Source organism: Carassius carassius, chromosome 41 (assembly GCF_963082965.1).
Source record: "Carassius carassius chromosome 41, fCarCar2.1, whole genome shotgun sequence".
NCBI classification, from domain to species: domain Eukaryota; kingdom Metazoa; phylum Chordata; class Actinopteri; order Cypriniformes; family Cyprinidae; genus Carassius; species Carassius carassius.
Window position 1 is genome coordinate 6,612,065 of NC_081795.1, and position 27,899 is coordinate 6,639,963.

The following is a 27,899-nucleotide window of genomic DNA, read 5'->3' on the forward strand; positions in this document are numbered from 1 at the left end:
ACTGTATATATATATATATATATATATATATATATATATATATTGGGGGGTACCGGACCGTTTCGGTACAGTGCACGTGTGTACCGAATGACGGAATGCAATATTTTGTGCGCGGAATATAAGTACATTTTCGTGTTTCCAAACGAATATATATTAAGCTAAATCTCAAACTAATATCAAACTAAGCTTGATGACGTCAGCAACCTGTCTGACAAATGTAAATCTTCTAGTAGCTGTGCGTGCAAACTGCCATCGTTAATCTTGCAGAGACGGCGAGCTTGAGCGGGGAGTTCTTTGGCATGAGTGAGCAGGAGTAAGTATTCTGATTAATTATTTTGTATAGTATTTTAAAATGTAACGCCAGTACGCCATATTAAGTTAATTTCCTGCGAGCTTCTCCTCCTGTCTGTACGGTAATTTCTCCACTGTGCGACAGAGAGTCGAGTGGTTATGACGCAACCGTTAGCCTATTTTTACAAAAACTGTTTCTACGGGCCATAATGTAACATAGAAGGTAATGGAGCCCTTTATACATTGTTCGTGTATCTTTAGAAATAAATAATGGACAAAAGTCTTTAAACGCCTCAGATGTAAAGTTATTCGCTGTCAAAGTGACGGCAAAATGAATGGGAGTCAATGGGAATGCTAACGCAAGTGAAGTTCTGCTACAAGATGGCGGCCGACTTCAACTTCCGGTCGACTTCCTTGCCGCCTGATCCCGCCCTGCAGCTGATTCTAAGGCCGGCGACACACTGGATGCGTGGCGTGTCCGTTTTTAATTCGGCTCCCATGTTAACAGGTTAGAGCTTGCAGACTGCCTGTGTTAGAGGCGCGTCGGAAAACGCATGCATGCTACAAATAGAACCGACGCCTATTTTCCAAGCAACACGCAAGCGTGTTGGAAGCGTTTCCAGGCAAAATAGAATAGGAAAATATGTTTATATGTCATTTTGTACACAAATACATATTAATTCATGACACTTTGATGTTTGAAAGTCTATAGGTTGACATAAATTCAGATATAAATGTAATTTAAAAAATAAATTAATAATTATCGATTTTCAAATATTGCACCTGTCAAACATAGTCTATTTTGCCGTCAATACTGTTGACGGTGTCCTTTATCAGTAGGCTTTATATTTATGCTCAACATGAAGTATAGATATGTTGTCATGAAGTCAAGAGCCTGGTCTGTTGGCGGTCTCCCTCTATGTCACCTACAGCAGCTGCAGTGCGCCAGCGCCGCATCAGGCACTGTTCTGGTGAAGCAGGCCTACAAGCTGGGATTGGTAATGCTGCACTATAATCATAGTTATTTATTTATATTTTTCATTATATTTTGTTATATGATATTGGTTTGAGACTGAGACTATTTTATTTAGTGGAGAACTTTGCAGCAGTATTTTATTTCTTATTCTATTTTTATTTTATATATATTTTATTAAAAAGTATTTTTCAAAAAAGTGTATAGTAATAAACAACCTGCAGTTTAATGTTTGCATTTCTTTCCCTTACTGTACCGAAAATGAACCGAACCGTGACTTTAAAACTGAGGTACGTACCGAACCATGATTTTTGCATACCGTTACACCCCTAATATACAACCCGAATTCCGGAAAAGTTGGGACGTTTTTTAAATTTTAATAAAATGAAAACTAAAGGAATTTCAAATCACATGAGCCAATATTTTATTCACAATAGAACATAGATAACGTAGCAAATGTTTAAACTGAGAAATTTTACACTTTTATCCACTTAATTAGCTCATTTAAAATTTAATGCCTGCTACAGGTCTCAAAAAAGTTGGCACGGGGGCAACAAATGGCTAAAAAAGCAAGCAGTTTTGAAAAGATTCAGCTGGGAGAACATCTAGTGATTAATTAAGTTAATTGATATCAGGTCTGTAACATGATTAGCTATAAAAGCTTTGTCTTAGAGAAGCAGAGTCTCTCAGAAGTAAAGATGGGCAGAGGCTCTCCAATCTGTGAAAGACTGTGTAAAAAAATTGTGGAAAACTTTAAAAACAATGTTCCTCAACATCAAATTGCAAAGGCTTTGCAAATCTCATCATCTACAGTGCATAACATCATCAAAAGATTCAGAGAAACTGGAGAAATCTCTGTGTGTAAGGGACAAGGCCGGAGACCTTTATTGGATGCCTGTGGTCTTCGGGCTCTCAGACGACACTGCATCACTCATCGGCATGATTGTGTCAATGACATTACTAAATGGGCCCAGGAATACTTTCAGAAACCACTGTCGGTAAACACAATCCGCCGTGCCATCAGCAGATGCCAACTAAAGCTCTATCATGCAAAAAGGAAGCCATATGTGAACATGGTCCAGAAGCGCCGTCGTGTCCTGTGGGCCAAGGCTCATTTAAAATGGACTATTTCAAAGTGGAATAGTATTTTATGGTCAGACGAGTCCAAATTTGACATTCTTGTTGGAAATCACAGACGCCGTGTCCTCCGGGCTAAAGAGGAGGGAGACCTTCCAGCATGTTATCAGCGTTCAGTTCAAAAGCCAGCATCTCTGATGGTATGGGGGTGCATAAGTGCATACGGTATGGGCAGCTTGCATGTTTTGGAAGGCTCTGTGAATGCTGAAAGGTATATAAAGGTTTTAGAGCAACATATGCTTCCCTCCAAACAACGTCTATTTCAGGGAAGGCCTTGTTTATTTCAGCAGGACAATGCAAAACCACATACTGCAGCTATAACAACAGCATGGCTTCGTCGTAGAAGAGTCCGGGTGCTAACCTGGCCTGCCTGCAGTCCAGATCTTTCACCTATAGAGAACATTTGGCGCATCATTAAACGAAAAATATGTCAAAGACGACCATGAACTCTTCAGCAGCTGGAAATCTATATAAGGCAAGAATGGGACCAAATTCCAACAGCAAAACTCCAGCAACTCATAGCCTCAATGCCCAGACGTCTTCAAACTGTTTTGAAAAGAAAAGGAGATGCTACACCATGGTAAACATGCCCCGTCCCAACTATTTTGAGACCTGTAGCAGAAATCAAAAATGAAATGAGCTCATTTTGTGCATAAAATTGTAAACTTTCTCAGTTTAAACATTTGCTATGTTATCTATGTTCTATTGTGAATAAAATATTGGCTCATGTGATTTGAAAGTCTTTTAGTTTTCATTTTATTAAAATTTAAAAAACGTCCCAACTTTTCCGGAATTCGGGTTGTATATATATATATATATGTATATTATATATATGTATCATATAATTATTTAATTATGTATAAACCATTTATGCATTTGGCAGACAGGCAAGTGTATAGCCAATACAATATTAGCCTGAAATTAATCACACATAACATACATATTTTGATATATACTACATAAGCTGCTTCTTGCATTTCATACACGATGGATGCTTTGTGATGCTGTTTTTTAACCTGGGTCGTTAATATGTACCTGCACAGCTGTTAAGGGTTATCTGTGTCACACGGGAGTGAATCATTGACAGTCTTCACTAATGTGTGCCAGAGTCTGAATGCTGTGCCTGTGACCATGGATGACGTGACATATTAACAGACCTGTGGATCGTGACTTTCTCTGCGTTTCTAAATATAACCTTGGCGCTGACAAAGTCGGACAGAGATGAATAAATCTCCAATGACTGAGAATTATTTCAGTGCCTGTTCAAGGATAGACTGAAGAATGTATTTAATGTAATAAAGTAATTGAGTTATTTTCCCTTTCAGCGAATAGTGCTTTGTTGGCTTTTTCAAATATACTGCTGGCATGTTTTTAATATATGATGATAATTAAGTTTGATTGCAATAAGTCATGGAATGAATTCTTACGTTATACTTAATGGTAGAAAAAATTGTCTTTTAAAAATTTTAAGACGTTTTTACCACTTGCATAGGTTGCAAAAGCTTATGCAGTGTTTTTAGCTGAAGAGAGACCCCTGCTGGTTCAAATGTAAATTTGCTCTCAAATGCAGCACATACCTCAGTGGCTCCTTCATTTTAGTTCAAAGTATTTGATACAGAACTAGAAAGCTTAAGTAATATAAAAATAATAACATAATAGCACCATGGTATTCTTCAAAGTAACTGGAAGTGTCATATAAACACCATTTTACATAAATATGATATTTTTTTACCTTCTGATACCATCATTTTACTATGCTACCAGCACATTGTTTTTTATAAGAAGTACCATTCTTAGATACAGTACGTAGACACTGTGAAATGACAGAGTTTGCTAGACTGCAATAAGTGTATAAGGTTTATATATATATATATATTTTTTTTAACTGCTACAGAGCAAGAACAAAACACATGTTCTGATAATTGCAACATCCTCCAGCTGTGAGACCTTGGCACGAAAAACCAAATTGCATAGTATTTATATCACAGAGGAGTGTAAATTACAGGATACACTCTATGTTCATGACATGGAAAATAGTTGTGAAATACTATTGATTTTAGGTGCAAAGATATGACATGTCATTATAACAGTGTTCAGGCCATTTTTCACAAACTAAACATAAGTACAGGTTGTCATTGTGTTTTGTGTAAGTATGCTCATAACATTCACACATGCCCTTAGTTGGGGGAAAAACTAAATAGAGGAAGTGACTAAGAAACAGATAAGTAGCCTAATTTGTCCAGCTATTTTTTATTATTTTATTTTTTTAATGGTTACAATTTCCATGAAAACCATGACCAAAACTGAAAGTTCAGCTATCATTTACTACTTTATTTCAAAACAAAACTTGTTGACTTCGACAACATTGTGAAGAAGTTACACCAAATGGGAACTACAGCTTTCAAGCCTCAAAAGGGCAAAAAAATCATCATAAAATATGTCATATGATAGCTTTGGGTGAGAAGAATTTTCTGCAGATGTTCACTGAATATATTGACACCTTTCTTTTGGTCTTGAGAGTCAAGGTAGTAATAACTGACTAAATCAGAATCAGATGATTCATGGAAAAAAATCTGACTAAAGAATGTGCTTAGAAGGATATGAGGGGGAGTAATTGCTGTCATGATTTCCATTTCAGATTAACTGTTACTCATTTTTTCATTTTGATCATGGTAGAAATATGTTTTCTCCTCTTTTATCTGTAATCATTCATCTGATGTGTCGATTCATTTGGTTTTCTAGAGGACTAACACGTTATCTCAACAAATGACAACCTTTGATGAACAAATTATGCTGAAATCCATGTTAATTTTGCTAATTGTCTGAAAAATAACAAAACTAAAAGATGGCTGTAAAACACTTTAGCATGTGGGAAAATGGCTGTAGTCCAGCGTCTGGAAAGGTTTATCTGGCGCACGGAGAATGTCTGCTAGATATATTTTTCAGGAAGCTCATCTGATTGATTTTTTACTTTTGTGCCTTGTTTAGGGGAAGGTCCTGAGGTATTCTCGTGGTTCAGGTTGAGCTGCCTTTCCTTGTATAGTAGCTCACTTGTGAGGTTTTAATGGAACATGAAGACATTTTGACCTCTGAGGTCAGAAAGTGAACACCTGCTCTATGGCTCCGGATTATAGTTTCTTGACACTTTTGCCCACAGCTTGGAAAAGTTTTCTCCATTACCTCTCGTTATTGTTTCTTTATATTTAGACTGTCAAGAATCATTAACTTGAGCTTTTGATGAAATAGACAGGCTGCACAAATCCAAACTGCACTTTTTATGTCACCTCACTTTGGGTAAAATCCTGAAACCAACCGCAACCTGTTACGAAGTGTCACGTTTAACATTCCCCAGATGTTTGGGAACATTCAGAGCATTGAATATAACCCTACAGACCCCCAATCCTTATTTAGCCCTCTCTTTTGGGCTTTGTGAAGAGCTTATAGTCACTGCTCTGAGGTTAGGAAAATTGGTAAAGTATGAACATCTTGGTTTAACTTGAAACTGGAGGAGTGTGGGGTTTTGCCATAAAGCCTTGGCATACTTCATTGCAGTAGTTATTCACAGCAGCTGCAACGTTAAAAAAGAATGAAATCAATTTCCAGAGCCACAATGCAAAGATGTCATGGGTTTTTTTTTTTTGTATACAGCTACACTATAATCCTCCCATATATTTCCCTTTTTCCTTTTGTGGAGGAGCGTTCTGTTGTGTATCATATTTTACACAAGTCACATGTCTGCTGTGATAAATAACCTAAACTGATTTTCCATGGTCAAACCAATCAAAATATTTAGTAGACAAGGCTCTTCCACCGTGTGCAGGACTCCCGAAATGAACATATCGTTTTAAAGGAGCATTGCGTAGGTTCTGAAATTTCTAACCGTTACTGACACCAGTGGCCGTTAGAGGAACTGCAGCCAGTCTCATGCTTGTTCTCAGTGCGCACGCTCTTTTTTTTTTTTTTTTACTTACGAGGAGTGTCCATGGGTGTCTGAACTGTGCTGGAGGCTGGTCGCTTCTTTCCATCCGCAGAGTCCATCTGAAAACACTATTGCTGCTGCTTACTATAATGGCTGGCGTGCCGTACGGTTGTAAGCCCAAGTAGACGAGAACGCGCATGACGTCACATTTTGTGAATTTTCGCGCCAAATCGGGCCCGACTCCTCCACACACAATTGAGCCTACAGGCTGATAGAGGCAACCGTGGTGGACAGTCGAGGTGTCATTCTTTTTTTTACATCATGGTTGGCTCATACATGTACAAATGAAAACTCGATCTTAAAGATTTTTTTTAAGTAAAAACCTCCACATAGCTCCTTTAAGCTGCCATTTTTTGTTAGGATTCAAACAATGCCGGATGTATTTAGATTCACATTGATCTCAGTAGTTAAAATATAATTATTTATAATGGACAGAATGTAAATTTTTCTATAAAGATTAATAGTTCTATTTTGAATCCACTTGTACTCTTAATGCGACTTTGTTGTCATTTACTCAGTTTGTTATAATTTACCAACCGCGTATGCCATTTTAAATCTTTATTATTTTGTTATTTTGAAGAAACTACATCTAGGTCTTTTTCATAAAAGATAGTCCAAACAAGTTGTGTGCTATATTTTAAGTCTTCAATTCATACCAGCAAATTCATTTGAGCAAAAACTTGAATTTATTTATTATTATTTATTTTTTATTTAATAGTGTTGCTATTTAAAAAAACTATATTCAAGTATTTTTTATCTATTTATCTATATATTTGTTTAATTAATTATTTCCTTTATTCCATCATATTTAACCTGATTCATGCACAAATCATTCGGTCTGAATGATTTGTTGACTGATTTGCTTCTTGAGTTCACTGTCTCTGCGATCCGGTTTCAAATTTCAATATTCCATGAAAAACATATGTTTGAAACAACATGATTTAATGGCCATATTTGGATTATTTTTTTTTTTTATGTTCCTTTGGTTACACACAGAACACTAAAACGAATGCTGTATACATTGAAATGACTCATATAGTAAAAGATACCAATACTCCATCCAGCCCTAAGAACCAAACTAGCATCTAATTGTTTTTCTAACCCTGATTTGGTGCTAACGTAACTGCTGTTTTTCGGCATAAAATGAGACTGCTTTGGAAGCCGTGACATGATCGGGAAATGAGTATTACCAAAAAACCCCGCTGACCTAATCCATGTTGTTTTTGCCAACTGTGAAGGCAGCAGTTCTTCCGAATGTTTTGTCAGAAAGAAGAATTTATTATGTCTTATGTGGAGGACTACTTTTGTGCGTATTTCCCAGCGATTGTAATTTCCTTTGGCCCACAGCCCAGCTGTGAACCTCCACTGGCAAAACTCCTGCCACCGACCTGGGGGCATGTGATATTGAGAGATTATAGAGTGGCACCTCTCTTTAATTTAACTCCTGACTATTGTATGTAGGATGTCGCCCATTAGGGGTTCCAGAAGCACTGGTGCTCATGTTAATTAAAGCTTAGTCTGTGAAATAATAGAGGAGAATTCCCACACCATTGCCACTATGACCTAGGGCTTTTCCCTGTGAAGCCACGTTTTGCTGCGCCAGCAGTCCAGACCTCTGAATTTTGATGACCAGGCTCTCATTAGCTTTTGGCACTGTCTGTCATTCTTCAAGCATCCAACTGAGCACAAACAAGCTGAGTTGAATTCAGCTGATCACACACACGGCTGTTTCTTCAACTGTGGATTCTTGTGTAAACTAGTCACTAGTCCATTAACAGTATATGTACATTTGTCAATGTATTTTTTTTTCTTTGAAAATAATTAATAATTTATCCACATAAATTAATTAAATAATTAAATGTATGTATTTAGCAGACACTTTTATCCAAAGCGACTTACAGTGCATTCATGCTAACGTTTTTTACTTAACGTGTTTCCTGGGAATCGAACCCACAACCTTTTGTGCTGCTATTAAGGATAATTTCATAGGTATCATATATATCATAAATGAAGAAAATTAAATATTTTCACATTATTAGCACAATTTTGCATTTATTATTAAAAGGATGCTTGGATATAATGTGCATGTGTGCGAAAACAATGTTTAATGTTTATATATATATATATAAGGCACATGAAAGTGGCCAGAACAAATGATAAAGTCATGGAGATGGTAGCAAGCTGCACTGGAGTCAAACGGTCCACAAAATAGGTTTCATTCTTTGCTAATGCACCAAGTGAGCTGCCACATATCCATTTAGACAAATATGTGATGCTGATGCATTGGTCAGATGTGTTTAGGTACTGGGTGAGGTGACTCATTACCAGTTTATATGTGTTTTGGTGAGGCATGGATGCTTCTTTGACGTCTGTAGACTCATTTGACGTAGACACACAGAGTGAATGGTGTTTTTAAAAACCCAGTGTCCCAAATGTTTGACCGTAATGTTGTAATCACGTTCCGCTCAACTGCAGACTTGTTTATAGATTTGCTGCCCTTTACACTAATACGCATTGTGTGGTCGTAATCTAACCCCCAAATGAACAATAGGCAGAAGGTAATCTGAGCTGGATTTATGTCTGTTTTGGTGTGACACACAGTATTACTAGCCAGATGGAGCGTATACACACTTTGAACACGTCTGCATGTCCCTGTCCTCATCACTTCTCTTTTCATGCAGACGAGCCACAACTGATGATAAAAGCTTTCGAAAAATGAGCACAGGCTTAAAAACTATTCATAAAATATTATTTTATGTCATGTTATGACAAGAATATCATCAAGACTTTTTTCTATAGGATTTCTATGCCGGTGCCAATCTTGCTTTAACCACTGAAAAAATAAAAATAAAAATAAAAAACCCCTAGTCCACACAATCCAGAAAGAGTAGTGTATATAAAGTATGGGAGCCAAATGTATTTTAAAGAAGTCATTTTGAAATAACAATTGAAGACTAAATCAGCATATTAGTATGATGCTTGAAGGATGATGTGATGCCGAAGACTGTAATTATGCTGAAAGTTCAGCTTTGCTTCACAGGAAAAAAATACATTCCAAAATCTATTAAAATAGAACAGTTATTTTACATTATTATAATATATCACAGTATTGGAGTTTTTCTTTTACTGTATTGCAGCCATGATGAACATAAGAAACATCTTTCAAAAACATACTTTTGTTTTCTTTTGAGTTAGTATAGTTAGTCTTTGTTTACACCTACATATTTGGTCCACCGATACCTGACTCATTTTGATATATAGTTTTCCAGTGTCTTATCAGATGTTTTATGACACATCCAGTGCAGAGGTTTCCACAGACAACAGACTCATGTTTGTCTGTCGTTTATTACAGAAGTCAGTTTCCTCTTACAATGAAGCAAGTGGAATCAGCAGTCAAAACAGAGCATGCGTTTGAGCTCCAAGAGGTGTCTGTCAAACTTGCGTCCCCTCGGGGGCGTCTGACTCTGCCATGAATTATCTCCAGGTGTTTTCCAATGAGAGCATAAGGCTTTACAGTAATAGATTGTGGGCTTGTATCACGGCTATTTTCAGTCACTCACAGGCCCGTCTGGCTGATTCATAATGCATGCTGTGTTTTTGTAGGATGGTTGGTATAGAGTCTCACTTAAAATCCCTCAATATTTAACATACTAAAAACCATTTTAACATTTGTAAATAATGTTTACAACTATGATCCAGTCCAAAACCATTGTTAAAGTAAAAACTCAATCAGACAACAAAGATGTTCTTTTGAGTTTAGTGGAATGTTTGCTGGCATTCTGTTGGTGGCAGTCTTTTGTCTTCTTTCTTTATTGTTTGATCCCACTGCAGAAGCTACAGCCCACAAAGGTTTTCCCATAATGCTTTGGGTCACATTGCTGATGTATGTAATATTCAGTGGGCAGCAGAGACTTAGCTAACACTAGATAATATTGAATGCCGTATCTCCCCCCAGTGAATCACTTTAGCGATCGCCTGCTTGAGGTGTCACATACTCCTACGGCTTCCCATCATGCCGAGGGGCGTTGCAGGAATTTGGATCATTTAGGTTGCCCCCAGTTCATCAGCAACAGCAACTCTCCAAAAGTTTCCAAAAGGAGGTTTTCAAAATGATGCCATAGAAAAACTATTTTTGGTAAAGAGTGCTTGCTCATACAGGAAGATTTTTCCAACAACAAAGTCGCCCCCCAAGCTATAAAACTCAAAGTTCAGGGAAGTGAAACATCTTGTAGTCTTTATTAGATGAGCTAGATTGTAGGTTTGGGAGACTGATGGGATCAGTGGGAGGTTGATTACATCATAAAACGGGAAGAAAATAAAATCCTGCATCGCCAGCGTCCTGCCACTTGGAGGGTGGCCGAAAGTGCATTGCCAAGAGAGAAAGAGTGAGTTGTGATGGTTTAAGTGGAAGAGTTAAGAAAGCATGAGGAATGGAGGGGGTAGATGCTGGAAGGGGGCTCGGACTTGAGAACCAATGAGAGTTGGAATAAATCAAAGAGAGAGGGAGTGAAAAATAAAGGGGAGGGAAATAGGAAGTGAGAGAAAGAGAGAGAGAGAGAGAGAGAGAGAGAGAGAGAGAGAGAAACACAAAAGCTGAGGAGAAAGAAGCAGAAGAGAGGAGAGTTAGGAGAGTGCAGAAAAGATGGTTTGGGAAGAATAATTTTTAGTTTAAAGTTTTAGTTTTGTTTTTATTTTTCAGGATGAAAGTCTCTCGTAAGTAAATCTATGATATTTTTTTGTGTTTCATTAATTGTTTTTCCACTCTGTTGTAATTTTTACAGTGCAATAAGCCTAATGGATTGACTTACTGCTCATTCCATGCCTGTGTAAATTGTGAATCGTGTATCATCTGTGAAGCTAAACATTGTGACAGAGTTTTCAAGGTTAAATAACACTAAAATTCTTGTACCGGTTGTAAGTTTGTAAGAAAATGCCATTTTAATTAAATTCAAATAACAATTTTATGCCATTTCTCAGACACAATTTTAACTCATAATTATAATTACAAATAATTGACAATTTTTTGTTCATTGTATTAAGTTCCTAACGGGACTTGTGACAGCTTGCCAAAGTTCCAGCGTGTGCCATGGCTGCCCTTGAGGGAAAACCGTATCCCACCTCCTTTTACGTAAGGTTATTCAATGAGGAAAGGAAGGTGTCTGTGTTTCTCACATATTTAGCGACACTCTGCTTTTAGCATTGTGTTGGTGCCGTGCTGTGTTACAAAGTTATTGTTGTGGCAGTCATTGAACACTGCACGCAGTTTGATCACATTTAAAAGCTAGAGTTTCTCTGCTGGCAGCAAGCTCCTTATAGCAAGCTGAGCACTTTATCCTTCTGATTCTACGAGAAAGGACAATGATGGAAAACAATTTTAGCTTTTGGGATAGTGTTATGGAATGCCGTGTGACGTGGAATTCCCAGCTTGGGGTTCCGGCTGCAGCTGTCTGACATTGATAAAGGTGCCGCTACACTTTGAGTGTTACTGTACAGCACAGGACGTACAGTTGCCCTCAGCACTCCTGGGAATGGATGCTTAATCACAAAGGAGGTTCCCTCACTTCCTGTTGAACCAGGGGAATGGCACTTAGTTTTCAATTACAGGCACGATGTTGACTGCCACATAGTGTTGTTGTGTAAATATGAATGTTTTTTTTTTTTTTTGCATTGCTCAAGATGAACAATTAGCTGATATTTTGAGATTTTCAAATAGATGCTCCATGTTTAGGTCCATGAGAGCTTATGAATCAGATCAAAATTGAATTGATGAATTGTATACATGTGTGTGTGTGTGTGTGTGTGTGTGTATATATATATATATATATATATATATATATATATAATATACATTAAAAATTGTATTATTTGTTAAATTAATGTTTTTATTATTAGTAACATGGTGCATTAAATTAGTTAAAAGTGACATTTACAGACATTTACAATTTTAGAAAAGTGTTATTTCTAATGTTCTTTTGAACATTCTATTTATTCAATAATCCTAAAAAAAAATAAAAAAATCAGTTACCACATAAGTAAAGGAGCACAACTGTTTTCAACATTGCTAATAATAAGAAATGTTTAAGCATCTAAACATCATGTCAAGTGATAAAGTCACACTGAAGACTGGAGTAATAACTGCTGAAAATTCAGCTTCACAGGAATAAATTACATAAAAAAAATATATTAAAATATAAAACTTAGTGTTGGTATCACCTACTCGTTCAATAGGGAGAAACTTGATAAAAATAGCTCCATAAAAAATATTTTGTAGTTAGTTGTATTATGACCTTTTGATCCTCAAGGACATATTATCTGCCAATATTTGCCAGTATGTTTGCTTGTAACATGCGTTTATTTACTTCTGTAAGATAAAGCCCTCAGAGGTTCCTGTTATAGTTGTACTGAGTAGCTTTGAGGCTCATAAAGAACAATCTTATATCCATTGACATCTGAGCCATTTAGTCCTTCTCACAGGAGCTGCTGAAGTGAACAAACCGTATTGTTGGGTAAAGGAGGTGACACAAAAGAGTGGTAATCTTAGTGGGGTGGAGGCTGCGCAGGAATTCTCACCACCGTTATCAATACGATGAATGGAAACCCAGGTGGTTCGCTCTCTGACGCAGCTACACTGCTCCGCATGCTTAGAGTTGGAGAGTGGGAGACCCTTTGGGACGTGATTTGGATCGTCAAACAGTTTGGCATGAGATTCAGGCTCCATTGAGTTTTGAGCAGTGGTGCTGTATTATTGAATTTACTTGTGTTGAATAAGTGAAGGTGACCTTATATTGCTGAATAAGGTGAGAATGATAGGAATGGTTGTTAAAGATATTTTGTTGAGGATTCATAAAAAGCTACTAGAATATTGTTGTTAAGATGCATTGATTATTGATTGACAAATTAACTGAACAGGATTTACCCACACTAGATTATGTCAATGGGTGTATGTGTTTACAGTATATGTCTGTCTGCATTTGTTTAAACTTGCTGATTTTTATTCTTAATTCCTCCCTGTTTCTTTCTCATCTTATCTAAACTTCTTAGGGAATTTTTGGCTTGATCGCTGGGGATTTCAAGGCTATTTTCTTTCTAAGTTGTGTTTTTTTTATTGTGAAAAGTGCTAAACAAGTACATTGTAATTAAACCGAATGTGACTTATTATTAGATGGTATTATTAGATGGAACTCGATAGCTGGTTGAACTGTTTGATCTGAGCACAGTTTGAGACCTTACTGAGATCTTTTGAGGGAACGTGAGATTAATGAGGTGCTTTTTCTCAGTAGACAAGGAAACTTTTGCGAAAGTGGGATACACTCTTGTGTTTTAATGACCAGGCGGTCTTTGACCTTTTTGGTCAACTCTAAACCAGTTGTTTTGCTCAGCAGCCCCACAAATCAATATATTTATGAATGTTCCATGCTCTCAGATGATATTAATCATGCAGTTTCCTAGCTTTACTCCAGAGCTGATCACTTAAAGCTTCAGACATTCTTGTGCATTGTTAACCCTCCATAAGCTCTGCGTCAGCTGACGTCTGCTGGGACGTGTCACGTAAAAGTCTTTGATTATATGAACTAGATTCTGTTGCCAAAATGTAACTGATCTCTTGATCCTGAAGATCTTGAGCTGTCCTGATTTTTATCACGTAGGATTATGAGCAGACTTTACAGGCTCACAGGACTGTGTGATTATCTTATAACCTAGCTGGTTCCTGACCTACAAGAATAACCTTGTTCATGCAGTGGCAGGAAAGGAAACATAATTAAATCACACAGAACTGATTATGTTATGTAATACCTCGTCACTGTTTCTCTCTCTCTCTCTCTCTCTCTCCGTCCCTCCCGTTCTTCCTGTCCAAGAGCACACAAGCGCTTCTAAAAATAGTTTTGAAGATAACTGTCTATGAAACAATATTCGAGTGGTACACTGTGTCCTTACTAGGATGCAGCAAGTTTCCAAAGTCAAACATTTTGTCTTTCACACTGCAGTTGTAGACAATTATACACACATTAAACATAAATATAACAAATTTCTGTGAAAAATTAGCTGATTTATTTTTTTGCATCAAGAAATCCTATAATTTTAAAAATAAACAGTTAATTGGAATCAAACACAAGTTGATTTTCCCTAGCTTGAGAGTATATTAAAATACTGAAATACACAGGATTGTGGATATTTTTATTTTACACAAACAAATCGATGTGAATATGAAGTGCATTGTTTTAGAGAGACATTTAAGAAAGATGCCTTACTTTGTCATTATGTGGTCATTATGATCTCAAAGTTCAAAACGACCCATGAAATCGGGCTCTCTAAATTAGTTTCTTCTTTGTCTTTATACATATATATATATATATTGAATAGATAGATATTTTTTATGATACAAACTTTTTGTGTGTTGCAGAAATCGAGGCAAAGGAAGCTTGTGACTGGCTACGAGCGGCAGGATTCCCCCAGTACGCCCAGCTCTTTGAAGGTAACGCTTCACTACATATTAATACATTCATAACATAACATAAACATATACATAACATAAACAATCATATGATGTAAGCCAGCTCACAAATTCGGCCTGATTTAGGGCAAACACAAGCTTTAAATGTGGGATCTTGTTTCCGGTGTCGTTAGAGACAGACTCGTGTTAATTGGCACTTTAATGTCTACCAGACCTCATAATGTTAAACTGGATTTAGCCCATTCATTTGCCCTGTGGTGGGATGTGTAAACTTTCATACCACCTCAAAAAGATCTCATTTACTTAGACTTTCATACCCCCATATCTGATATTTTCATCCGAAATGTACGGGTCATCTGTAAAACTGGTTTTAGTTAAGAGGAACCGCTTGAAAAATCTAGAGTATGACATCTTCAAAGAGAGACAGAGGTCATGGGAATAAACTTGCCCCCAAAAAACTGCCGTTTTCACTTGCCTTTGACAAACTCTTTTGATCTTGGAGTGTTAGTCTTTGGATTATAGTTTGAGAACACTCTATTTTTCTTTTCTGGGATGTATATTTTTCATTTCCTAGCCATTTCCTAAGTACATTTCCACATCTGAATATAATATAATATAATATAATATAATATAATATAATATAATATAATATAATATAATATAATATAATATAATATAATATAATATAATATAATATAATATAATATAATATAATATAATTAATATAATAAATGGTGTATATGTAAATATAATAGCAAGTATTTACAACATTGTTTTTTTTGTAGTAAAATAGACAATAATTTTAAACAAATTATTATTAACCTTTTTAATATTTAGCATTTTTATATCTAAATTTTTGACAAAAATTGAATTTGAATCTTATTATATAAGAAAAATGGCATCCTGTTATACAACCCATTCTTTGTTCATTTTTTAAATTAATATGTCATTGTCGTCTCATACGGCGTCATTGCGGAGAACAGAATATACTCATAATGCATCTCTTCATTAGTGTTGTATTGGAATTTCCAGCATTTTAAAACCAGAACACTGTGCCTCTCTTTGAAACTGTGTTTTCACTTCTGTATCATTCCAAAAAAGCAAAAAATATGATGAAACATTTAATTGTACTAGTGGTATGTCAGCTTCAGCAGGGTCTGGATCCAGTCACCCCGTTACATAATTTGGACACCATAATCAGTGGAAGACGTAATGGCTTCTCAAAGCAAAGCTCAGTTTTTGGGGGGGCAAACCCTGTCTCACTTTATTAGCATCTGGAAGTCTAAAACAAGTTAGCTACTCTCTTCACCTTGGCTATTGCTCTGGAAAGAATGTGTTGTCAGGGTTTTTTAAGTGTGTGGGCGCCTGGATTCCTCTGTGTTCACTGTGAACATGCAAGATTGGCCTATTAATGAATCAGAGGGAAATTATTAAGCTCCCTAAAAGACATCTGTTTTTTCCAGTGTTTGTCTGTAATGAACTTGATTGTTGAAATGGAATATGCCTCTGTTTCTTTACAGATTCTCAATTTCCAATTGACATCTCTCCTGTGAAGAAAGACCATGACTTCTTGGATAAAGACCTTGTGGAACCTCTATGTCGGTAAGGACTGTGGCGTGTTTGGTGTTTTCTGTGCTTTCTAAACAATTCCACAACGGTAGCCAAATCTTTGTAGAACCTAACAAACACCTGGAAATCAGTGTCTAATCAAGAAGAAAACTAACTAATTGAGAACACTCTGTACTGGGGAAATATAATGAATGCAATTTACAAACTTTATTGAGTCTGTTGTTGCTTTAATCAGGACATTATTTACTTCTGCCTTACATGAGAGAAACTACACCAGACTTAAGCTTAATAGATGCAATACACAACGACAGCAATAAAAAAGAAGAAATAAATGCACTTTTAGAACTTGCTCTCATTGCTTAGGACAATTTTATGATTTTTAACTAATCATCGATTGCAGGATTTCATTCAGCTCTACAACCATTATTGTCATCAATAACGAAAATAGCAATAAAAGAAAAAACTACTTTTGGGATCTGTCATTGTGCAATGCATCTATTAAGCTCTAATCTGGTGTAGGTTCTGTCATGTTAATCTTCTTGTAATTCAGAAGTAAATCATGTCAAGATTAAAGCAACAACTAACTCAATAAAGTTTGTAAATTACACTCATTATGTTTTCCCAGAAATAAAGTACAGAATGTTCTCAATGAGTTAGCTTTTTCTCGTTTAGACACTGAATTTGAATTCCCAAATTAAGATGAAAAGAGCCCTCCAGTGACTTTGGTTGCCTTGGAGACTGCCCCGGTAGGAGAGCATTGGGGGCAAAGAGGGGCGTACTCAAGAAGGTCTACTGTGACTCCAAACAACCCTTAAGCAACTCATCGAAATTCCAAACCTGTTTACTGGTGTGTGGGAAACAATGTCCGACATTCCCACCTCTCCCCCTGACTTCTCACTTTTCTACAGGCCCCGGAGGAGAACAACTCAGTAAACAATTCCAGCACGACATGCCCAGTAAGAGCACAGAGGAGTTCGTTAGTGGTGGATGTTTTCAAGCACCAGTGACAATGCTCAGTCTTTAAGCTTTCTTTGACACTTTCCCATGTACAATTTGCTGATGAAGACACATTAAAAAAATTAAGCAGCATTTAATACATAAATTGTCAGAAAGTCATCAAAGTATTATTATAACTTTTGTAATCTTTTGCCAAATGTAGAGTTCTCGTGTTACCAAAAATACAGTGCTTAATACCAATACCAGTGAAATTCCTAATACAAAATTTTCCATAATAAAAACTAACATGCCAACAATGACACTTCTTAAAAAATAATTTTAATGTAATGAATGAAAACAACGTTAAAACTATAATGATGTCCTAACTTACTGTAACAAGTATTGTCAGATGTTCTTTAGCGGATTGTTTAAACGTTATGTTGTCCATTGACTGGGGCTTGTTCTCTACGTTATGACTTTGTTCTGTTTTATATCTGGAGTCTTTGCTGTTATGGCACACACACAGACCACTGAACAATATAAAGAGTCATAAAATGTCATGATTATTAAATAACAAACATCAGCTTGGTTTCCATGCATGTTTGTGGCACGCAATGTGTTGTTGTATTTTCCATATGATCTGTATTCCCTTTACAGCATTAATAGCTTTTAATAAATCTTCCTCCAATGCTTTCAGATCAGGAAGGGATGCTGTTATTTCTTTTACTTTTTATTGGAAATATTGATATGTTCCAGTGTTTCTTCGATTCCTTTATTGTGAACAGTTGTAACTGAAACTAGTGCTCTGTGATTCAAACAGACTTGTTCAAGGAGAAGCTTGAGCCCACGACTTTGTCAAAAGCTCAGAAAGCTGCTTTACTTTCATCCCAAAATCATTATTCATATTTGACAGACCACGCAGGTGACTGAAAGAGAAAGACCTATTTTCAGAAGGTTTTGGGAACGGATTCAAAGAGAAGCAAGCGCTTATGGTATTTGTTGGGTTTTGTGAATGTGAGGGGAAAAACAGGCCTCTCAAACCTGGAGGAGTGACTATGTGGCAGCTGGAATCAACAGCACATTAGTTGCTCGAGGGCCATTGAAAACCATGACAACTGCAGCTAGCAAGCTTTCGCCAATTAAAAGCAAGCGACCACAAGAGAGAGTAGGACATTGGCCAATTATTGTGCTTAATTAGGTTAGCTGCTCACCAGAGCTGAGTGTTGGATGGCAGGGACATAAATCTTATAGCTTGATTATGTTAGAAATGGTCATGGAAGGCTGTGCTGTTATTGTGTCCACATAACCACAGTATATGCCATGCAAAATAAAGCCAGTCGGAAGGAAAGGATTTTAAATTATTATCTATTTTCTTCCCTATTCAGGCGACTGAATACATTAAACAAGTGTGCCTCTATGAAACTTGACGTGAACCTTCCCAAGAAAAAAGTAAGTGATACATTATTTCTATTTAACCTTATGGCAGTGTACGTACATTGTTCTTGTGATTTAATGTTATAGTGGTTTCGCTGCTAGAATCAGGATGGTTATCATGCCTATAAAGAAGCTATATAGTGACCAGTGCCAAATGCCACATGTACTATCTCTATAAAACCCATACAACACTTTATTATCACAGTAAACTTGATATATGAGAATGCCACTAGCATTGTCTTTGTGTGAATTGATATAACGGTTTTTTCTCTTAAAGCATACTATCTCTTTTTGTATCGCCTAAAGATATTGAATAGAAACTGTGTTATATCACACTGGTTATGTAATTTAACAGTGGAAGGAATGTGCCCTTTGAAAACATGAAAAACCCATTTGAGTGAATCTACACTGTTACCTCTGGGGGTTCTGGATTGTGGGGAAGGAAAAAGGAAAACAGAGACTGTGGAAAAAAAAGAGACTTTTCTCAAAGGATTGGGATGGTATTCAAGTCCTGTGCTGAATTGCTAACGTAGTAAATGATATGGCATTAAAAAGAAAGACATATTTACCCATTTCCTTGTTAACCTGCAGAGTGAAGATTCAGATGAAGATGACCTCTTTGCCATCAGTGACAAATGGACCTTTGAATGGAGCAGTCGCCGCTGGTCCAGGCTCCAAGACATCGATTGCCTGCTGAGGGGCGTGGAGAACAAGAACCCAGGGGAGAACTCTGCCCTGCGGACAACGACCAGCAGTGAGAGTGTTCTGACAGACTTGAGCGAGCCGGAGATCTCTTCCCTCCGCAGTGAGAGCAGCGGTGGCAGTGGTGGTGTTTTTGTGCATAGCCTGGAAGACTCGGACAGTTCGCACCGCACTTGCTCGGACTCTGCAGCCATGCCTGACCACACATCACTAGGTGTGACCCATCTTTCTTCAGAACTTTCGAGCTATGATTCACTGCCTGTAAAGCATGGCAAGAGAGGACGTACACGAGCTAAGGAGTTCTTACGGCGCATGGAAGCTTTTCAGTTACATGGAGCAATGGGTGGTGGAGGGAACAGGAGTCTTGCTATAAGTGCCCCAGTTCTCCAACAAGAACCACAGGCTGTGAAAACTCTCCACTGTGTGGACATCATCAATGGAGACATGCGTCTTGCAGAGCCACCGTCTAGCAGTGAAGGGAGCAGCAGCCAGTCCAGTGGGAGTGCCGTCAGTACGCCAAATATGAAGGAACGCAACTTCCATCGGGCTGATCACAAGCGCAGTGGGATGTACCTGGAGGACTTGGATGTGTTCTCCAGTCTCATCAATGGTAAGCGTGTGGCTGAGCAGAACCGACGCAATGAGTTCTACTCCTACGAGGATCTGGTGGTGCATATTCCTAAAGATCACAAGCCTGGAACCTTTCCCAAAGCTCTGTCCATCGAGAGTCTTTCACCCTCAACGGCGATCTCCATCAACTGGCACTCGGCAAGAATGGACTCGGATGTTCGGAATCCACCTAGCTTCAAAGAACCTCAATCAGTCACACAGTGCTACACCCGAGGCAGTCGGATCAGCATTTACGACAATGTACCCAGCTCGCACCTCTATGCTAGCACCGGTGACCTCATAGACTTGGAAAAGGAAGACCTTTTCCCACATTTGGATGATATTCTGCAGCATGTTAATGGACTGCAACAGATCGTGGACCACTGGTCCAAGAATGTATTGCCTAAAAGTGAGAACTTGGGGAAGGACCGAGTTGGTCTTGTTGGCCAAAGGAAAGGCAACCAGCAATCATCCAGTCAGATCACATTGGATTTTGAGGGACATTCAGTGCAGGAGGGTCAGGCAACCCCCCGTGATGTAGACAGGGATGGGGTGTCACTTAATGAATCAGAATCCACAGGAATGAGGGAAAGGAGAGACTCAGGGGTCGGGGCTTCACTTACCAGACCAAGACGGTAAGATTCTGATCTAACAATGCTATGCTATATGTGTTGCATTGAGAACTTTAAGTTTTGATAGGATTGGTTGACTGTTTAAAATAACATGAATGCATGTACATCAAAACCTTTATGTAGTAGTAATGTAATGCTATTTTGGGTGGTTGTCACCTCAAAGTCAGCCATTCCTTTGCCCCAATCCTTAACATGGTTCCCTTATCTTTGTTTAGCTTGCGATGGCCTAGCTTCCAGATTTCCAACCGCCTCAGCCATTCGGTTGCCTCTCTCCAGATCGACAGCCAATCTGCGGCCCAGCTTAGCCTGCTACAGAAATTTTCCTTGCTCCGTCTCACTGCCATTATGGAGAAATACTCCATGTCCAACAAACATGGCTGGACCTGGTAAGAATCTGTTGGAAAAAAATGATCAGATCCTATGAGATTTATGCTTCTGTTTTGCTGCAGCTTAAAGCTTCCTTGTCTAGTGGTCATTGTGATTAGCATAAGATAAATCTTTATTCATTCGCCCTCTACTGGTCACTAATCATTAATGCACCCTGCTAGTGATAAAATTGTGCTGAGAACTTCAGTGCATTCAGAGTATTATTGTTTATTGTTTGTTTTAATTTTATTACTTGTTGGCCTGTTGATGACTGTCCCAAAACATAAAATATAAAAGATGCCCCAGGGAAGTAGAAGCTTACATGGTATAAAAGCCCCATACACATATATTTTTTGTATCTCTCAGGTCTGTGCCAAAGTTTATGAAGAGGATCAAGGTTCCAGACTATAAGGATAAGAATGTGTTCGGGGTTCCACTGATTGTGCATGTGCAACGCTTTGGTCAACCTTTACCTCTCAGTGTCCAACAGGCTTTGCGCTACCTCAGGAGCCAATGCCTTGATCAGGTTAGTCAGGGTCATCAAATCAACAGTAAAACTGTATAAAAATATAATGGCAATCTGAAAACAGTATCATAATAAAAAAAAAAAAAAGTATTTTTGGAATGGAATTTTGGATGACTATTTTTGTAGTCATCCTTGTCTGATTATCTTTTGTTTACATTTTTTAAATGGCTAAAAAAATATTTTTAAATGCGAATGTACTAAATAATGTATATGCACATTATATTATATTTACTTTTAAGTCAGCTTAAGTTCTTTTTTTTCAGTTTTAATGTACAATTTCTTGTTTTCAACATCCTAGAAAAACCTAGAAAATTCACTATTTAAAATTGTCTTTTCTAGGTGGGTCTTTTTCGTAAGTCAGGAGTGAAGTCTCGTATCCAAGCTCTCAGACAGATGAATGAGAATTCTCCAGATGATGTCAGCTATGAAGACCAGTCTGCGTATGATGTAGCCGACATGGTCAAACAGTTCTTCAGGGATCTGCCTGAGCCACTTCTGACCAGCAAACTGGGTGAAACCTTCCTCCACATTTACCAATGTAAGAAACACTTCCCAATTCTAACCCCTCTCCTACATAATTATCATGCATTTAGAAAGAGAAAAACAGATTTCCTTTAGTCACCCGATCTGTGTTTCCTTTTTAGATGTGCCCAAAGAGCAGCGCTTGCAGGCTGTGCAGGCGGCTATTATGCTGATGTCAGATGAAAACAGAGAGGTACTGCAAACACTGCTCTGCTTCCTGAGTGATGTCACATCCTCAGTGCAAGAGAATCAAATGACGCCTATGAACATTGCAGTCTGTCTGGCACCTTCGCTTTTTCATCTCAACATCCTGAAGAAGGACAATCTTACACCAAGGTAGATAACATATCTACTAATAATCTATTGTCGTATATAATGTATAAATGTCATCATTATATTTCCAAACAAATGAACATTTTCAAATAATAAATATGGAAAAACATGTATTACTTGACTTGAATTTATTATTTTAATAATATTACATTTTATTGTTTAAATAAAATGATTTAACTTTTTATAAAATTGCTTAAGTTATTGAAATTTATTTTAATGAAAAGTTTATTGTCATCTTAACTAAATCATTTTCAAATATTGCTACAAGTGTGATTGCATCATATAATAATTGCTGTTAATAATGTTCATCGTCCGGCTGACTACGTTTTGTATTAATTTTTCTGAAAATTCCTGTCATATGCACACAAACTGACAGTCACCACTGATAAGCTACTACTAAATATTGTAGAAACCTAACCTGCAAAGTTGCTTTGTAATGATTTGTATCGTAAAAAGCGCTATACAAATAAACTTGAATTGAATTGAATTTTCTACTCTGTCTACAGAGCTATGCAGATGCAGAAAAAGTATGCTACAGGGAGGCCAGACCAAAAGGACCTGAATGAAAACCTGGCTGCCACTCAGGGCCTGGTTCACATGATCACAGAGTGTAACCACTTATTTGAGGTGAGAGACCCATGCATCTAAACTGTACTCACAATGCACTCGCATTTTTTATTGTTGTCCCTAATACAGACCACTAATTGTTTTATTTTGCTTCAGATTCCACATGGAATGGTGACACAATCACGAAACTCCTATGTGGAGGCCGAGCTCCAGGCTCCCACGATTGAGGAGCTCTGCAAGCGGCAACATCAAGAGGAAGAGGGGGAAGATGAAGGCTCTTGGCCTGCATTCATGGAGGCCAGGCTGCAGGGTCTCCTCAAAGAAACACGGGAAAAGGCCAAAGGCTGGGTGTCCTGTCAGAGCACCAGCGACACAGAGCTGTCCTATAAGAAGGTATGACTGGAAAATTCATTTAATATTAAAGGTATGACTGGAAAATTCAGATAATATTGCTAATGAATTGCTAATGAGGTTTGACTCCAGGTGGGTGATGGGAACCCTCTGCGGTGTTGGAGGGTCTCAGTGGAGGTGGAAGCCCCTCCGTCTGTGGTTCTAAACCGTGTTCTTCGGGAACGCCATCTGTGGGACGTGGATCTGATGAATTGGAAAGTGTGTGAGGTCCTGGACAGGCAAACGGAAGTGTTCCAGTATGTCCTCAACTGTATGCCTCCTCATCGCAGCAGAGACTTTGTAGTGCTCAGGTGGGTCTGTCTGTTCACTGAGGGAATGACGTCGTACTGTATGTATATATATATATATATATGTATGTATATATATATATATATATATGAATGTGAAGTGACATTCATATATATATACAGTACAGACCAAAAGTTTGGAAACATTACTATTTTTTATGTTTTTGAAAGACGTTTCTTCTGCTCATCAAGCCTGCATTTATTTGATCAAAAATACAGAAAAAAATGTAATATTGTGATATATTATTACAATTTAAAATAATCGTTTTTAAATGTATTATACTTTAAATTATCATTTATTTCTGTGATGCAAAGCTGAATTTTTAGGATCATTATCACATGATCCTTTAGAAATTATTCTAATATGATGATTTATTATCAAAGTTGGAAACAGTTCTGCTGCTTAATATTTTTTCAGAACATGTGATACTTTTTTAGGATACTTTGATGAATAAAAAGTAAAAAAAAAAAAAAAAAAAAAAAGAAGCTATGTTTTTAAAATATAAATATTTTGTAATAACAATATACACTACTGGTCAGTAATTTGCGGTCAGTAATTTTTATTTCTTTCTTTTTTTTAAATAAAATCAATACTTTTATTCAGCAAGGATGTGTTAAATTGATAAAAAGTGATAGTAAAGAAAATATATTATTAGAATATATATTATTAGAATTTTTATTTTATTTTGAATAAATGCAGTTCTTTTTAACCTTTTATTCATCAAATATATTAGACAGCAGAACTTGTTTCCAACACTCATAATAAATCAGAATATTAGAATGAAGGCTGGAGTAATGATGCTGAAAATTCAGCTTTGCATCACAGGAATACATTTTTTTTTTTTTAAGTATATTCAAATAGAAAACTATTATTTTAAGTTGTAATAATATTTCACAATATTACTGTTTTTTCTGTATTTTTGATCAAATAAATGCAGGCTTGATGAGCAGAAGAAACTTCTTTCAAAAACATTAAAAATAGTAATTTTTTCAAACTTTTGGTCTCTACTGTATATATATATATATATATACAGTATATATATATTACATTTTTGTAATATGTGTAGAGAATACTAGTAACGTTATGTTGTATCATTTCATATAGCTCACAGAAATATCCTTACATAGCAAAAGTAGATTACTGGAAACTTATAGAAAATGAATTGGTCTAAAAAAGTAATAGGATTGGTGGATAGATTTACAGCATAGATAAAAGATGACAGCGATTTTTTTATAAAGTTCCACTGATTATTTGTGCTCAGGTCATGGAGGACGGATCTGCCGCGGGGGACGTGTTCTCTGGTGTCCCTGTCTATTGAGCATGATGACTGTCCGCCTGTAGGGGGCATCAGGGCTATAGTTATGGAATCCAATTACTTGCTGGAGCCCTGTGGCTCTGGCAAGTCCAGACTCACCCACATCTGCAGAGTGGACCTGAAGTGAGTAAATATATCTGACTGACTCACTCACTCATACACACAAATAGAATTATCTGACTGTAACCACATTGTTCATAGAAATCCATACATGTCATGTCCTGTACTCTTTTTTTTTTTTCAGAGGGAGAACTCCGGACTGGTATAACAAAGCATTTGGACACCTTTGTGCCGCCGAAGCTGCTCGTATTCGCAATTCCTTCCAGCCAATCCAAACAGAGGGTCCAGAAACAAAAATTTGAGCCCTGTTCTCATTCTGGAAATAGAAATCTCCGTTCTGTGACTCTATAAACCCTGAGAAATGTCTGCCCTTTTGCACAATGGGCAGAGTTGCCTGGTCTGGGTAATAAACCTAAATGGGAATGTTCGTCAACTTACCAATGTACCTTTAGCTTGTCCATTTTTAATATTATCTTATTGTAACTATTGTTATTTGTATTGTAATGAATTATTGTATTATTTTATATGATCTTATACAATGTATAGGACGCCTAAGCTCTTAAGTGCTTCTGGGAAGCATATATTTTATTTAATTAAAAAATAAATCTATATTTGCACATGCATGCACTGCATGTCCATGTATGTGTTTGTTTGTATTTGTGTATGTCTACACACAGATCTTGTATAGACTATATATATATATATATATATATATATATATATATATTTAAATTCTCATGTAGTACAAATATTATGTATACATGTGTCTGATGTCTCCTTTTGCACAGATATCAGTTTAATTCATATGGTACAAAGTGTTACTCTGTTTGTGTATGAATGGGTGTGATATTGTGGAATTTTTACTTGCTTGTTTTAAAGGATTGACAAAATGACTTGGGTTTGATATTCTCAGACCTGCTTTTATAGTACAGGATTACATTAATGACAAAGAGATAATGATTTTTCATTAAACTATGTAAATGAATTAATATTAATTTGTTTACTGTCTATTTGATGCTTAATTTCTTACATAATTACTGATAAATCAGTTTTTCATAACAACAATAATACAATAACTATAATCAAAATCATACACTACCTGGTCAAAAGTTTGGAGTCAGTAAGATTTATTATTATTATAAATATTTTAAAGAAATTAATACCTTTATTCAGCAAGGATGCATTAAATTCCTCAAAAGTGACAATATGACAATAAAGGCATTCATTAATATTATAATAAAAACTATTTTGAAAAGACTATTTTACAAGGTGTTCTTTTGAGCTTTCTATTAATCAATTCATGAAGAAATTGTTTCAATAAAAATATTTAGCAGCACAACCAATTTTAACCAATAATAATAAGAAATGTTTCTTGAGCACCAAATCGGCACCTCAGAATGATTTCTGAAGGATCTCTTGACACTTAAATTATACTAACACAATTGTAATAAATTGTAATTTTAATATTATTGTAATATTACACATAATTACTGGTATTTCTGACCCAATAAATGCCATTTTTGAGAGCATAACATACATTTTTTTAAAAGCATTAAAAAATTTTATTGACCCCAAAATTTAAATTGTAGTGTAATACAATGACAATAAAATAAGAGTGCTTTTTTTTCTCCCCGCCAGCATTTGCTTAACACAAACCTGCAGTTCTGAAACTGGTGAAGCACTTCTGTTATCCACTAGATGTCAGTGTTTATCTATGACAAAGCTTTTTCCTTCCTCTCAATGACTGCCAGATTGACTGGTAAACATAAAAAAGCTTCAAATGCTGCTCTGTTTCTAGAGATAGCTTTACTTTGCTTTGATATTTAAACGCAGAATTTGTTTTGATGTTAAAATTGGTGAAAACAAAGCCACAAACAAACAAACAGAAAAATCTAAATTTTAAATGCATGTTTAAATAATAATGAAGTGCACTGATTACAACAAATGAACAACATTTTGTTGCTGTAGACTAATGTACATGGATTTCTAAATATCTGACAGCATTACAGATGGACACAGTGAGTAGTCTACGAGATATAGGAAAGTAAATTTAGCATTTCATTTGGAAATCAACGTCTGGATTCTGGAGGAAGATTGGAGAGGCATAGAATCCAAAGTCCAGTGTGAAGTTTCTGAAGTCAGTGATGATTTGAGTGCTGTGACGTCTGCTGGTGTTGGTCCATTGTGTTTTATCAAGTCCAAAGTCAATGCAGCCATCTACCAGGAGATTTTGGAGCACTTTATGCTTCCATTTGCTGTCAAGCTTTATGAAGATGCTGATTTCATTTTGCAGCAGGACTTTAGCACCTGTCCACAGTGCCAAAAGCGCTTCCAAGTGGTTTGCTGACCATGATATTGCTGTGCTTGATTGGCCAGCTAACATGCCTGACCTGAACCTCACAGAGAATCTATGGGGTATTGTGAAGAGTAAAAAATAACATCTGACAAACAATACAGAGGAGCTGAAGGCTGCTATCAAAGCAACCTGGGCTTCAAAAACGCCTCAGCAGTGCCACAGGCCGATCGTCTCCATGCCACGCCACATTGAAGCAGTATTTTGTGCAAAAGGAGCCCCAACCAAGTATTGAGTGCATAATTAAACCTGCTTTGGAGATCTTGAACATTTCTGTTTTCTAAATCTTTTTTTTTTTTAATTAATCTTTGAGAAAATATTCCACTTTTTTGAGATACTGAATTTGTAATTTTCCTAAGCTGTAAGTCATAACCATCAGAATAAAAAAAAAAAAAAAAACTCTTGAAATATTTCAGCTTGTGAGCTATGAATCTAGAATATAAG

General features: G+C 36.7%; 1 protein-coding gene across 6 annotated transcripts in view; it reads left to right on the top strand.

Annotated features, from left to right (window-relative positions):
- Positions 1-26,097, top strand: part of LOC132123528 (stAR-related lipid transfer protein 13-like) — a 76,355-nt gene extending 50,258 nt beyond the window's left edge. For 4 of the 6 annotated variants that reach the window (XM_059534195.1, XM_059534196.1, XM_059534198.1 and 1 more), the window contains 13 exons: positions 14,782-14,853; positions 16,353-16,434; positions 18,723-18,786; positions 19,363-20,717; positions 20,930-21,100; positions 21,447-21,606; positions 21,946-22,144; positions 22,251-22,464; positions 22,968-23,088; positions 23,185-23,421; positions 23,512-23,729; positions 24,989-25,165; positions 25,287-26,097. In XM_059534195.1, the coding sequence (XP_059390178.1) occupies positions 14,782-14,853; positions 16,353-16,434; positions 18,723-18,786; positions 19,363-20,717; positions 20,930-21,100; positions 21,447-21,606; positions 21,946-22,144; positions 22,251-22,464; positions 22,968-23,088; positions 23,185-23,421; positions 23,512-23,729; positions 24,989-25,165; positions 25,287-25,404 (3,188 nt within the window). In that variant the 3' untranslated portion in view covers positions 25,405-26,097. Of the gene's footprint in view, positions 1-10,965; positions 11,094-13,038; positions 13,178-14,781; positions 14,854-16,352; positions 16,435-18,722; positions 18,787-19,362; positions 20,718-20,929; positions 21,101-21,446; positions 21,607-21,945; positions 22,145-22,250; positions 22,465-22,967; positions 23,089-23,184; positions 23,422-23,511; positions 23,730-24,988; positions 25,166-25,286 lie in introns of those variants that run through there. The other 2 variants (XM_059534199.1, XM_059534200.1) reach the window with 2 other exon arrangements.
- Positions 26,098-27,899: the final 1,802 nt, after the last annotated feature.